Source organism: Nelumbo lutea, chromosome 4 (assembly GCF_056320005.1).
Source record: "Nelumbo lutea isolate HS-2025 chromosome 4, American lotus-T2T, whole genome shotgun sequence".
Lineage (NCBI taxonomy): Eukaryota > Viridiplantae > Streptophyta > Magnoliopsida > Proteales > Nelumbonaceae > Nelumbo > Nelumbo lutea.
In genome coordinates this window covers 76382364-76396206 of record NC_142687.1, presented here as the reverse complement: position 1 = coordinate 76396206, position 13843 = coordinate 76382364, and the positions used below count along the sequence as shown (strand labels likewise).

General features: G+C 38.0%; 1 protein-coding gene across 2 annotated transcripts; it reads left to right on the top strand.

Annotated features, from left to right (window-relative positions):
* Nucleotides 1-1566: 1566 nt before the first annotated feature.
* Nucleotides 1567-12387, top strand: LOC148861165 (uncharacterized). 2 transcript variants are annotated; one of them, XM_088986770.1, is made up of 6 exons: nucleotides 1772-2077; nucleotides 9335-9716; nucleotides 9940-10136; nucleotides 10233-10374; nucleotides 10602-10761; nucleotides 11921-12387. In XM_088986770.1, exons 1-6 carry the CDS (start codon nucleotides 2010-2012, stop codon nucleotides 11944-11946), a joined length of 975 nt encoding a protein of 324 aa, XP_088842896.1. In that variant the 5' UTR covers nucleotides 1772-2009; the 3' UTR covers nucleotides 11947-12387. The 2 variants fall into 2 exon arrangements, with proteins under 2 accessions (XP_088842895.1, XP_088842896.1); XM_088986769.1 differs by lacking the exons at nucleotides 9335-9716; nucleotides 9940-10136; nucleotides 10233-10374; nucleotides 10602-10761; nucleotides 11921-12387 and adding an exon at nucleotides 5029-9328 and having other exon boundaries at nucleotides 1567-2077.
* Nucleotides 12388-13843: the final 1456 nt, after the last annotated feature.

Here is a 13843-nt window from a genome sequence, read left to right as displayed (position 1 = left end):
GAGATTCTGCTTTTTTTATGTGCTCATGGGTGATATTGTTTTATGGTTTAGGTTAAAAGATGCCTTAACAAGTCAAAGTATATACTAGAAATGTAGTTTTTATGGTTTCTATGGGTGGTTTTCTATTGTTCTTTGTCTTTTTCTATAAAGTGTGTATATATGTTAGGATAAAATACTTAAACAAACCCTGAGATTTTAGAAATTGACTTAAACATACACTATAGTTATAACTTAAAATAGACTAAAATATACCTTATGGGCCAGCCTCATAGGACTTAAACATACCATAAAGACACATGTACACTCAAAAAAAATTTAAAATACCATTTGGCCTTCCTATGCTCAATGAGACTTGTTTTGAAAATCTAAAATTGTGGTTTCATATTGAGCCAAGTATAATAACACTTCGTTTACTCACTCGAATCAATTGTGTGGATTCTTTTTCTTTTTCTTTTCTTTTCTTTTTCTCCATCCTCTCTCATTGTTACTTCATTTCACCTGGTGTTGAAAATACTGTGAGCAAGTTAACTCGGTGGGTGAATTAATATGTATGATCTTCACCGGAGAGAGTAGCATTGGACCGTCTACCCATGGATCCTAATCTTTAGTCAATTAGACGAAAAGCCAAATTTGATGTGTTAATTGGAATGAACAGTACATGTGGTAGGCGATATTTAATTTGATGAAAGCTACATTTTCAATCTAGTCCAGTCAAATGGATTGAAGTGTGGTTTATGGAACGAAAACTCAAAAAACAGTTAATCTTAACTGAATCCTATATTATCATGTTTAAGTATCCTTTGTCAGGTTTTTCTCTTTTGGTTTAATAGGAAAAATAGAATATTGAACACATGAGTTTGTTTTTTGTTTGGTTCTTTTTGAAAATTTGAAAGGACAAAAGAGTAACAAGTTATGTTTAAGTCCTCTTGAAAAACCGAGGGTATATTTAAGTTTATTTTTAAGGAAAATTCTTGATCAGTGCCTGTATTTTGACTTGTGTGACAATTTGATCCCCAAAATTTAAAATGCAATAATTCAGAACTTGAACTTTCAAAATGTGACAATCCAGTACCTACCGTTAACCAGTTCGTTAATTAGCCGTTAAGTGATATTTGAAAAGTTAAAAATGCCCTTCAAAGGCCATGTAATTCTCTTTATCAACCATTCAAATATTAACAAATAAAATGAGTAGTCCCAAATTCTAGATTCTTCTATTCAAAAAAGTTGGTGATTATTTAGAAAAATCTAAAATTTGGGACTGTTCATTTTATTGTCAATGTTTGGATGATTGATAAAGAAAATTAAATGGCATTCTTAAAGTATTTTTGACTTTTCAAATGTCATTTAACAGCTAACATTAACAGACTGACTAACACTATTGATTGTCACATTTTGAAAATTCAAATACTAAATTATGGCATTTTAAATTTTAGAGACCGAGGGTATTGATCCGAAATTTTCATCATATTATTACTCTTTTTAATTTTCAAATTTTATCATAATTATAATATATCTTAAATTCAAATATAATATAAAAAATAATTGTCACGTACAATAAACGTGCTTAATTACTATTTAACGAAAAAAGTCCTAATTTGAATCCGACTATTCGAGATTGATGAATTCGGTTGCACTTCCTACCGCTCCGTTAATTTAGTACGTCAAATGATCACGTGCCTATCGTTCAGGTGACATGTGCTTTGCAAGAAATTTACGCGTGTCATGCTCTGTCTGTATTTGCCTTGAAAGACCTCCTCGTTGTCGTTGCCTCTTTTCCCAATCCAACTCAGCTCCCCTCCTGCCCTTTCTCTCTCTCTCTCTCTCTCTCTCTCTCTCTCTCTCTCTCCGGAACATTCTCGACTGTCCCCCCCGCCAAAACGGGGAGAGTTCCATCGTTCTATCTATGACCTAACCATAAACAAATAGAAACTCTACAGAGTTCCTGGAACTAGAGAAACATTTCCGGACACTGATCGGTGAGAACGCGGCCAACTGGTGGAAAGTCGACGATGGCTATGGAGGCCGAGGCTGCACCTGCCGAATTGGCTCTCTCTGAAACCGACATCAATTGGGACAGGTCGGTTTTCTCTCTTTTTTCCCTTCTACCTTTCTTCTCACTGAGATTTCATTTATTTTCTTTTCTCTCTGTTTCCAATTATAAGGTTGGAGTAACCTGGCACTGGCTTATGATTGTCTTATGATTCGTATTTTAGTTACAGCTATCGATATGTAAACTAAATGTTGACATTATAAACTCTGCACTGCGCATCATATCATATGTTATTAGCAAACATTAACGACTTCATAAACTATAATTTTCGTTCCAAAACCATGTAAACCTTAATAATCACTATTCACAAACACATGAGCGAACTGAGAAAGTATTACATGGCTGTAGTCTCAAGTGTGGTGTTTTCAGCGGAATGCATTTTGCAGACTTCACATTAGCTGATACCCCTTGGCATAATAGGGCCATACGCTTTTAAGGTTCTGCTGTTTATGATGTCTTCTTCTGTTACTGTGTTGAAGTGATAACAACTTTGTACTAAATATATGGTGCATTGAGAAGGTAAGTGGGTACTCGAGTGAAGGTTTTAAAGCGGTATCCTTTATGGCGCTTATACCTATTTAATCGAACTAATAAGCATTTGGAGTATTCATTTATGCTTATGAATGAAACATAGGGTGGAGTCATAGGGTAGATAGATAGTATCACAGTAGCCCTTTGATAGCTAGTCCTCTACCTAAATCAGATCAGAGAAATCTTGGCAGCTGGGTCTACGTAGGTTAGATGGTCTTGCTAAATCAGGGACGCAGAGGTCTTGATCGAGCTGTTTACTTTTATTGTTCAAGTAGTTTTCTTTTCTTTTGTTTGGGAAATCTGCTTCTCCATATTTTTCTGCATCATTTTGCATCCTCTGATGTGTACTCTTCTTTCTCGTGTATATCTCAATGCTTGTTTGCTCGTGGGGAAATACATGTGAATGTACAGTGTTTTCCCCTATTTCTTAATTCTTATTCTACCTGAAGACAAAAGAGAAAAATGTATGGTTTTGAGCCATAGTAATACCATTGCAATATTGAAAGTAAGAGAATAAATTTGAAATCCCATAAACTCTGTTCTCTGGTGCTCTTCTTCCTGTCTAAAAAGTGAGTGCGACTTTGTAAGATATTTAAATTATGTTTTTGAATACTGTATTCAATAAATTGTTTCAGTACAAGTAATTACATTGTAAGTAGGGTAGCTCAAAGCATCAGGGTCGATTTTGTAGCCCCATGTAGGCTAACTTCGTGGATGTAACACTTGCAAGTTGCAACTCCTCATATAATGTGCTCCATCTAATCTCTATATCATTCCATAAGTTATCTTGACTGAGATTAAGTGACATAGGCAGCATATAGAAGGTTTTTAGCATTTGATGGAGGTTAGGATAATTAAGCAATGGCACAAAATGAGTGCTGTAATATGTGTTGCTAAGATGCTATTAAGGTTGCCAAAATAGAAACAAATTAGAAAACACTAGAAGGTGGTACTTAAATCGGATCAGGATTCAAATTGTAATGTTCAATATAAAACTATGAAAGAATTGTTAATAGTTATGAACAAATCATAAAAAATTAAATAATCAATTATAGAACAAGTTCTGTGGACAACCGTTAAGTAAGAACAGAGTTATGAGCATTTCTGCTCTATTTGTTGATATTCCATACTGACTCAAGAAAATGAATTTAATTGCCAACTTAAGTCATTTTAATTCTTTTCATATATCAAAATGTAAATTATAGAGACAAAGATCATAGCTAATAACTCCTTTAAAAGACTAGTTATGATTTTTCTATATTGCCCAATCCAAAAACTCAGCCTAAGCTTTACAAAGAATAACTCATGAGTCAAAAAAAAGAACAACTAGTGTTGAGTTCTTAGATTTCTCAATGTCTAAAACCAACCAAAACTTCTAAAAAACAACTCATGATCCAAAAAAGACTAATCATGAGTTTGTTATACTACTCAATGCCCAATGCCCATTCTTAAATATAAGAGCATACATGCAAATCAAAATGTAAAATTGTATCAAAACTCAACCAATTCTTCCTATTCACTAAAAATCATCCTCATTATTATCTTGAAGAGGTAAGTCTTCTTCTTCTTGGTCATTGTTCTTTCTTTTCCTTTTTCTTGCCCTCTTGTATATGGCATATTCTTATGGCCTATAATAAGCTTTTTTTGAACTTTTAGAAACTACACAATTATAGTAAAGAAAAAGTTATTTTTTTAACAATTTATTTACATGTTATGCAACTTCACAGGGCTACCGTTTCTTAAGATTTCTTCTCATGACTGCACCAGTCTCTTGGAAAAGCACTCATTTACATCAAGCCATTATGTATCTGTTGGAAAGGCTAAATTTTCCTTCTCTTTGAACCATAAGACTTTCATGGGCCGGGCCAGTCCCTGGGTCTCTGGCCAGGCTTATCACCTAATAGAAGGGGCTTACCGTATGCCTAGGCCCGGCTGGTCTTGCACCTGAGCTTGATATAGGCTCAGGCCCAGTGCTATATGGGCCTGCACTGGGCACCCAGGCTTTTACCTACAAACTTATACATATAGAGAGAGATGAGTACATTGTGAATAGAGGAAAACAATTAGACCAAAACTTGCAGTGAAAAAAAGAATGGACTAGAACTTTAAAATGGTTGTTGTATTGATGTGAGGCCAAGGCCCAGAAATTTGCACGACCAGACAGGCTGGACCTTCCAGACCAGGTAGGAATGATAACTCCTACTCCATATAACTTGAACACATCAGATCAGATGTCTTATCCATTCTTTTCTCATGTCATGGTTTGATTTGTAAGTTGTATTTTGCATAGATGAGTATTTAACTTCTTTTGCTTCAACCTATTTTACTTCTTCTTTTAGTGTATGTAATGTCAAGTAGAAATATCTACCAATTATTGTGTCCTCATTTAAGCAGTTGGAATTTTTCTAATTAAAATTAAACTAAACACTTGCTTAAATGTACCCCAGCTTCGAGCTACACATCACATCCAAAAGAGCTACATGTGAGGTTCAGTATCTGTATTGAACATTTCTTCAAGTCTGGAGCAAATTCCTATAGTCATCCTGTGGAAGGTCTGTAATGCATTGTAAATGTTTATTAATAAAATAAATCAACTTAATATGATAGATTATATTAAAGAGATAAAGTATGACTTAAAAATTAATAATGTACTTTTCCTATGTTATCATATTTGTATCCCTTTCAAATACGCCTTCTCAATTGAACAAGTCCATCCGCTCATCAAATTTCCCCTTCTTCCTTTATGATGACACTGCCCTCTTAAAAATACTCCAACAGCCTTTTTTTTACCTTAGATCCTCAATGTCATCCTTGAAATTGGGGTCATATTTAAAGTGTGGGTTTGATTAATAACTCTCTACTTGCGTCCACTTATTATCTTTTGAACCGGCACAGATCTCTTTGCATTGCTCAGTTTCTTTTTGTAATGCTTTTTTTGCTTGATCCCTTATTCCATCTCTCATGGGGAGCATTTCCTGAGTATCAACCAAGTGAAGGACCTTTACAAGAGGAGCTGCTATTGGTAAGCAATACTTGATTGCTTCTTTTTAAGATCACTAACTTATTGACCTTCTGTTGGAGTAGTGCCTTTAGCATTCTTTCTCCATATATGATACCTTTCATCTTCTTGGGTTTCTTACATCTTCATTTCATCTAAGGGTGCTCACAACTTCTACAAATCTTCAGGGACCAAAAAACATTGTGCCACATTCTTATTAGTTCTTTCAAGGTGATGTTTCATCTTGTTATGGTTGCGCCTTGAATTCTTTGTTGTGACCCGCTTCATGAACCCTCTTCGAATTAAGTTGAGAAAAAACCCGAAGGTAAAAATGTGGTATTGATCTGTTATGGACGCGTTCATTGGGAAGAAGTACCACCGTTGGCAGCAGCAGTGACGTGGTGTCCTCATCAGATTATCTAGCTAGTCACAACTTATCTTATCTGTTTCTTGTCTTATCTATAAGGATTAGTAGAGGATTAGTATCTTATCTAGGAGTCTAATTTATCGTAGGGAGTCTTATCTTTTCCTAAGTTAGGAGTCTTATCTATCTTATCTATAGTAGTTGAGTTTAACAAGGAGTCTTTCTACAAGGAGGACTCTCACCTCTTGTACTCACCTATTTAAGGAGCTGAGATTATGGAATAACGCATCAAATTTCCAATCAAGAAAGAGAGCAAAAGGAGAGTTCGGTGATCTCTTGGTCAAATCACCCTTTAGGACGCCAAGATAGGTTCGGCTAGGAAGGGGAGGAACAAGGGAAAACAGGAGCTTTTTCCCATGGACCAACCCGTGATGTGATCCTATTCCCGGGCCCATAACAATTTGGTATCAGAGCCTACCGTCATGGGAGATCTGGAGCAGCTCTCATCTAGGGTCCACGAACTGGAGCATAGGCTCGCGGAAACCAGCGTGGAGGTTAGTGAGGTCAAAGACGATGTCTTGGAGCTGCGACGCTTGCTGGAATCGTATTTCTCTAACAAGGAAAAGAACTCCGAGGGAACCGCCACCACCAATAGTCGCCGACCAGACTGGGCAGAGACGTCCGGCGAACAACAGACCGCCGCCCCGGCAGCCGCAATTGTTCCCAAGTATAGCCGGCTAGAGTTTTCGTCTTACAACGGCAGTGGAGATCCACTGGGATGGTTATATCGCTGCGAACAGTTCTTCCGCAACCAACGGACAGGGGACAGCGACAAGGTAATCTTGGTCGCATTCCACATGACGGAGGAGGCGCAACTCTGGTTTTATAAATTGAAGCAGGAGGAACCCGGGCTCGGTTGGACCCAATTCAAATCCTACTGCCTCCTCAGGTTTGGGCCCCCATTGACGAGCAACCTGTTAGGTGAACTGATCAACCTCAAACAGACGGGAACGGTGGCTGAATACCAACGCCAATTCCAGACCCTCCTTGCCAGAGCATCTTTGGTACGACCGGACCAGCAGGTAGACATGTTCACCGCAGGGTTAGCAAAACCCTTGAGGGTGGATGTGGAGATGCAACACCCCCAACCTGGTTACAGCCATGAATCTAGCTCGCGCCTTCGAACAAAAGATGCAGCTCAGTCGCGGAACCTTCAGTATGGGGCGGCCTCCATCCGCATTGGCATCCCCGGAACCACTTGGAATGGCTCCCATCTTCAGCAGCCAGCCAAGAACGGAAACCACAGACAAGCCACAATTCCAGATCAGCATCCAGTGAGGGGAGCAACGTTGTTGCACCCCCCTATTAAGCACCTGTCCAGGGCTGAGATGGCGGAACGCAGGGCGAGGGGACAGTGTTTTAATTGTGATGAGCTCTACTCAGCAGGGCACAAGTGCAAGAGACTTTTCTGCCTCCTGGTGGAACAAGAGGAAGATGAGGATGAACCCCCTTCATTGGAACCCGATCCAGGAGGGAAAAATCATTCCACCTATCCTAGATTCCCTTGACTGAACTCCAAGATACATACCCAGATTTCGAGCTTGAGGACAAGCTCGTAGTCCAGGAGGGGTGTAATGTTGTGGACGTGTTCATCGGGAAGAAGTACCACCGCCGGCAGCAGTAGTGACGTGGTGTCCTCATCAGATTATCTAGCTAGTCACAGCTTATCTTATCTGTTTCTTGTCTTATCTATAAGGATTAGTAGAGGATTAGTACCTTATCTATGAGTCTAATTTATCTTAGGGAGTCTTATCTTTTCTTAAGTTAGGAGTCTTATCTATCTTATCTGTAGCAGTCGAGTTTAACAAGGAGTCTTCCTACAAGGAGGACTCTCACCTCTTGTACTCTCCTATTTAAGGAGCTGAGATTATGGAATAAAGCATCAAATTTCCAGTCAAGAAAGAGAGCAAAAGGAGAGTTCGGTGATCTCTTGGACAAATCACCCTTTAGGACGCCAAGATAGGTTTGTCTGGGAAGGGGAGGAACAAGGGAATACAGGAGCTTTTCCCCATGGACCGACCCGTGACGCGATCCTATTCCCGGGCCCATAACATGATCTTATCCATATTCAGCTTATGGGTCCGACCTAAATACAGAGAATTATGTATTTTGGGGGGTTTCTCTCTTGTATAACAAAGTCTTTGTCTTATGAGAAAAGTTGAGAGACTTTGGGTGTATTTAGGGGTTTAGGGTCATATTCAGCTTACGGATCCGACCTAAATATGGAGAATTATGTATTATGGGGGTTTCTCTCTTGTATAACTAAGTCTTTGTCTTATGAGAGAAGTTGAAAGACCTTGGGTTTATTTAGGGGTTTAGGGTTTTCTGTGAGTGAGGTTGTGAGTGCAAGGTTCTGTATTTTTCTCCATTGCTGATTTCATAGTGGATTTCTGCACCTCTTTCACCCGTCTGTGGATGTAGGCTATAAGCTGAACCACGTAAATTTGTGTGTTTTCTCTGTTTACTTCTCTTTATCCCTGTTTTTCTTTTTTATTTTGGGTGTCATTTGAATTTTTAGATGTTAAATAATAATATTATAAGCACCATGTAAAAATATGAAGCTAAAAAATAAATAAAAAAGAAGTTTTTGACTCACCCAATATGCACAAACATGTTTATTAGGAGTATAAATACATTGAACCTTGGATCTACCCACATATGGAAAAAACATTAGAAGAAGATGAACAAAATGAGGAAAAAGGTAAAATTTAGGCTAAAAACTTACAAAAATGGAGAACCTCAAGCTTCAAATTTCCTACATCTCACATCTATGTAGTCCCTCTTCAAAGTAAAACTAGCAGGCACTTGAAACCATTAAGAATTGAAGGAGATGTAAGGATTTTCCTAGAGGGTTTTTGGATTTCTTGTAATTGATCTCACCTTGTTGGGGAAATAGAATATTGGGGGCACTAGAGTATCCCTTAAATAGTGTTTAGAAACAGAAGTAAAAAAAAAAATAAAAATTTAAATTTGTAATTCATGGTTCCATGTCAATTCAAACTTGGCATATAAGTCACGTGACTTGGTGCAACTTAGTGGGGCTTTTTGTAAAATGCTACTCAGTTATGTCTACCGAATCGCAAAGGTTAAGATTTGATCTGAATGGTAATTTGTTGTGGTTTAAGTGTTTAACAATATTAATGCTGTTCTGAGCTTTGAAATTATTTTCTTTTCAAAAGTTGTATTAGATGGTCTTTATATCCAAAATCTTCCATGAACTGTCTGATGTTAAGTATGCTTTCTGATGTGCTTAAAATAAATTATAACCGTCTTTTACATTGATACTTTGATTCTAATGTACTTTCATTTTTGTCATGAGTCTGAACTCAAGGTTGGACAAGACAAGGTTCCATGTCATTGGAGCTATCCTCTTTACTGCACAATCAGCTTTGCTACATCCAACAGCAGTTGTAAAGACTAGAATGCAAGTAGCTAGCCCAGGACTAGCTCAAATGCATGGAATATCTGTATTCAGGCATATATTGAAGAATGATGGTGTCCCTGGTATTTTCAGAGGTTTTGGTACTTCTGCCATTGGGTCGTTGCCAGGGAGGGTCTTGGCTTTGACTTCATTGGAAGTTTCAAAAGATATGATGCTAAAGTATACTGAAGATTTGGATATGCCTGAGGCGACACGTGTTGGTATTGCAAATGGAGTGGCAGGCCTAGTGTCAAATCTAGTCTCTTGTATATACTATGTTCCTTTGGATGTGGTAAGTCTACAATTTCTTCCCCATTAGCTCTTCTAAACGTTTCAGGTTCTGAAGTTTTAAGAACATGAAAGGCTTTCCAAGACCAAGAGCACCAGAGAACATCTAATAAGTGGAAATACCAAAATTGTCATCAATGCAGTCATGACTTTTTTTTTCTGCATTTAGAACCATTTTAAGATATTCATTTGCTAGGTCTCTATTCCTCACTCTAATTGTTTCTCAGATTTGCCAAAGGCTAATGGTACAAGGCCTTCCAGGGACTGCAGTTTGTAATGGACCATTAGATGTAGTTCATAAAGTTATCAGGTCAGAGGGGATTCGTGGTATGTATAGAGGCTTTGCTCTAACTGCAGTATACCAATCCCCAGCATCTGCACTGTGGTGGGGTGCATATGGTGCTGCACAGCATGTCATCTGGAGGTACACCTCAATTGTCATTTAAACCAAAGCTTTTATCATGTGGCTCCCTACTTCTTTTGTTAACTGTTAGGGTTTCTTTCTTATTCATGATTTTAGGAGTTTGGGGTATAGAAACGAAATGGAGAGAAAACCATCTCATTTGGAGATGGTGGTGGTTCAGGCTACAGCGGGGACTCTGGCTGGTGCTTGTTCATCAATTATTACTACTCCTATAGACACTATCAAGACACGGCTTCAGGTGAATTCCATCTGCAGTATAATTGTCTTTTAAAAAATTTTCCACCTGGATGACATTTTCTTCATAACCTTCTCATTTTGTAAATTTTGTGTTGTTTTTATTTTTCTTCATACCTGTATATTCCATTAACAATTTCTTCTGTATATGCTTTTTTGTTCTTTTTTAACTTTAGTAATGCTGCTTTGGTTTTCGAGCTTTCAATAATTCTAATATCTGTTAAAACATAGGTCCTGGATGATTATGGCATTGGAAGACCATCTGTTATCAAGACCACAAAAACGCTTCTTCAGGAAGATGGGTGGAGAGGCTTCTACAGAGGGTTTTGGCCCCGGTTCTTAAACATGTCTCTCTATGGAACTTCCATGATTGTTACATATGAACTGATAAGTATGTCCATATCCTTGCTAATTTCATTTTAAGATGGTTAGAGTCTGATGATTAGGGATAAGCGAAGGCTACCCTTAAGCTATGTTAAGATACGTGTGGTGCATGGGTGGTTGGGTCCTGCCATTTAACAATATTGCATAAGAGAACTGACAAAAAAATTGCCATTTGGTCCCTTGTCCTTTTGGCTAAGGAAAAGGCACTTGATTTATTCTGTTCCTTGGGATGATCCAGAAAATTCTCTGTGAAGTTTGAAATCAACGTGGAATGAAATGGAATTCAATGTGGTTTTCTGGGGGGTAGGGTGAAACAACTTTCTGGTTATAAGAGAAAATGTTGGGGGTGTTATGTCAACATGAATGGTTTTGTTTTTGAAAACAAAAACTTCCATGTCAGAAAAAACAAGATAATTCATGTTGGCAACTTTCTGGTTATAAGAGAAAATGTGTGAAGTTTGAAATCAACCTGGAATGAAATGGAATTCAATGTGGTTTTCTGGGGGGTAGGGTGAAACAACTTTCTGGTTATAAGAGAAAATGTTGGGGGTTGGGGGTTGTTATGTCAACATGAATGGTTTTGTTTTTGAAAACAAAAACTTCCATGTCAGAAAAAACAAGATAATTCATGTTGGCAACTTTCTGGTTATAAGAGAAAATGTGTGAAGTTTGAAATCAACCTGGAATGAAATGGAATTCAATGTGGTTTTCTGGGGGGTAGGGTGAAACAACTTTCTGGTTATAAGAGAAAATGTTGGGGGTGTTACGTCAACATGAATGGTTTTGTTTTTGAAAACAAAAACTTCCATGTCAGAAAAAACAAGATAATTCATGTTGACAACTTTCTGGTTGTAAGAGAAAATGTAGGGGGTGTCATGTCAACATGAATGATTTTGTTTTTCAAAACAAAAACAACTTCCATGTCAGAAAATGGTTTTTTTTCTGGATGTTGCAGTTGTTTCTGTTTTGAAAAACAAGATTCATGTTGATGGGCATCCTTCAAAGTCATCCCAGAACAGAATTCAAGTTACAGGAGGCAGGGAGTCAGGGACTGTAAGGGATGATCTTAGTATAATGGTGGAAGAGATTCATGTTTTTGATCATGTGAAATTAAGTCTTTTATTGTTGTACTAAAATTCTTTGACTAATTTGCTTCGTTTTATCAGAGAGATTGTCTATAAAGCAAGGTTGACATTCATAGGCTCATAGCAGATGGTTAGGTGCGATCTTATTCGAAGGTCAAGCTGCTTGGACTCTCAAGTTTTGCTCATTTTTTGTGTTGCAAGTGCAAGCTTGGGAAGAGAAAAGAGAATTTGTGTGCAGCCCGATTTTTGTTTAAGTGATAAAATGTCATTTTGAATTATAACCAGTGATGATCATGAAACTTTTTTTTTTTTTTTTCTCAAGGTAGAATACACGTCGATATTAGCAACAGAACAGAAGCATCCCTGAAGGGGTTAATATGATGGCTCGGTTTGCTTCCTCTTTTATTTCACCGAGAAGGCAACAGAAGCCTCCCAGTGGGGTTATATAACAAATTCAAATGTAGTTCCTCTGATATTCGGTTGAAAACGTACATTGTATCTTTTCCAACTTGAAAGCAAGAGAAGTGAACTTTCAGTTGAGCTCTTTAGACTATGGCAGTATGGCTTGCTTGCTTGGTCTTTTTGATAGTAGGATCTATACGAAGTTATGTACTTGTTGGATTTCGCCAAATGAAAAAGGTGAGTAGGGTTCCTTAAAAGGTAATGCTGTAGGTATAAACACAAATTCCCTGATCCTTATTTGTTATTTGTTTTAGGCTGATTAGAAGCTGAGCTTTGCTTTGGTGCAACCGTTCATTTGTTTATTCAATTGTTACTGCATGAATGGAGAAAATCCGAAGGCCCCAGCTTGGGTCTGGGGACAGCCACACTGGTTGCCATTGTCTGCAGCCATAAAACAATTATATATTTATATGCTTGGAGGATCACAACCGACCAGTTTAATTAACAGATTTTTTTTTTATTTAGTTATCAGACTAATGTATATACACATCAGTGTTGAACGCCACCAGAGACCTTGGGCCCGATCTCATGTCATGCACTCATGCCTAAGAAAAGAATGTCTTCGAGAGAGATAAACAGCTTTTTTATATTTCTGAGCAATATCTTTCAAACAAATTTGAGAGAAGGGTGGTGTGCATTAAAAATCGTCTATGGCTGAGTGATGACAGCTTATTTTTGATGGGCAAGTGGTGACAGACTGTCAAGTCCGAACATGGAATTTTTTTTTGGTAAACAACATGAAGTTCATATAGGTTGCGTTTGTTTGGGGTGTAAATACAAAATTACACGGAAGAGTTTAACAACGATCCGGTTTTTTAATGTAAAATACACGTTGCACTTCTGCTGATCGTTTGGAGAATAGAATACCCATCAACGGAACAACAGAGGATCCTTGTTCATCACTCAACCTTTTGATGGGCTTTGTATTTTGAGTTTGAGGGAGTGGCTTTGGTGCTCTGCTGTTGTTCTTCTTCCCAAGTAAACTAAGAAACCCTGAATGGCGAGCTCAATCTGGTCTCTCCGCAGACAGACGGATTTTGAGTGAGGGACCTGGAGGTCCTTGATAAAGTAACGCTTTTCCGAGTCGTAGACTCGTCAACTCAGTCAGGAATCCAACGGCAACAAAGGTTTTAGGTAGGAGTGGCAATGAGCCGAGCTTTTCACGAGCTGTTCGAGTTCGGCTTGGTTTGGTTTTAGTCGAGCTCGAGCTCAATTCAGTGGTTCGATTATTAAACATGATAAGTTTGAGCCTACTAGATCTCGACTCGTGAGGCTTGCAAGTCGGGTAGAATATATATATAATAAAAATATTATAATTATTAATTATTATAATTCTTAATTTTTTTATATAAAATTTTTATAAAATATAAAATGAGTCGAGCCGAGCTGAGCCGAGCCAAGCTCGAGCCTGGTACTATTCGGCTCGGCTCGAATCCACCCCTAGTTTTAGGGATTGGAAAATGCCGCCATCGAAAAGCTCATTAGAGATGAGAGTCTCACTCTAACTGACAATTGAAATCAAAGGCTTTGGGTTCTCTCGGC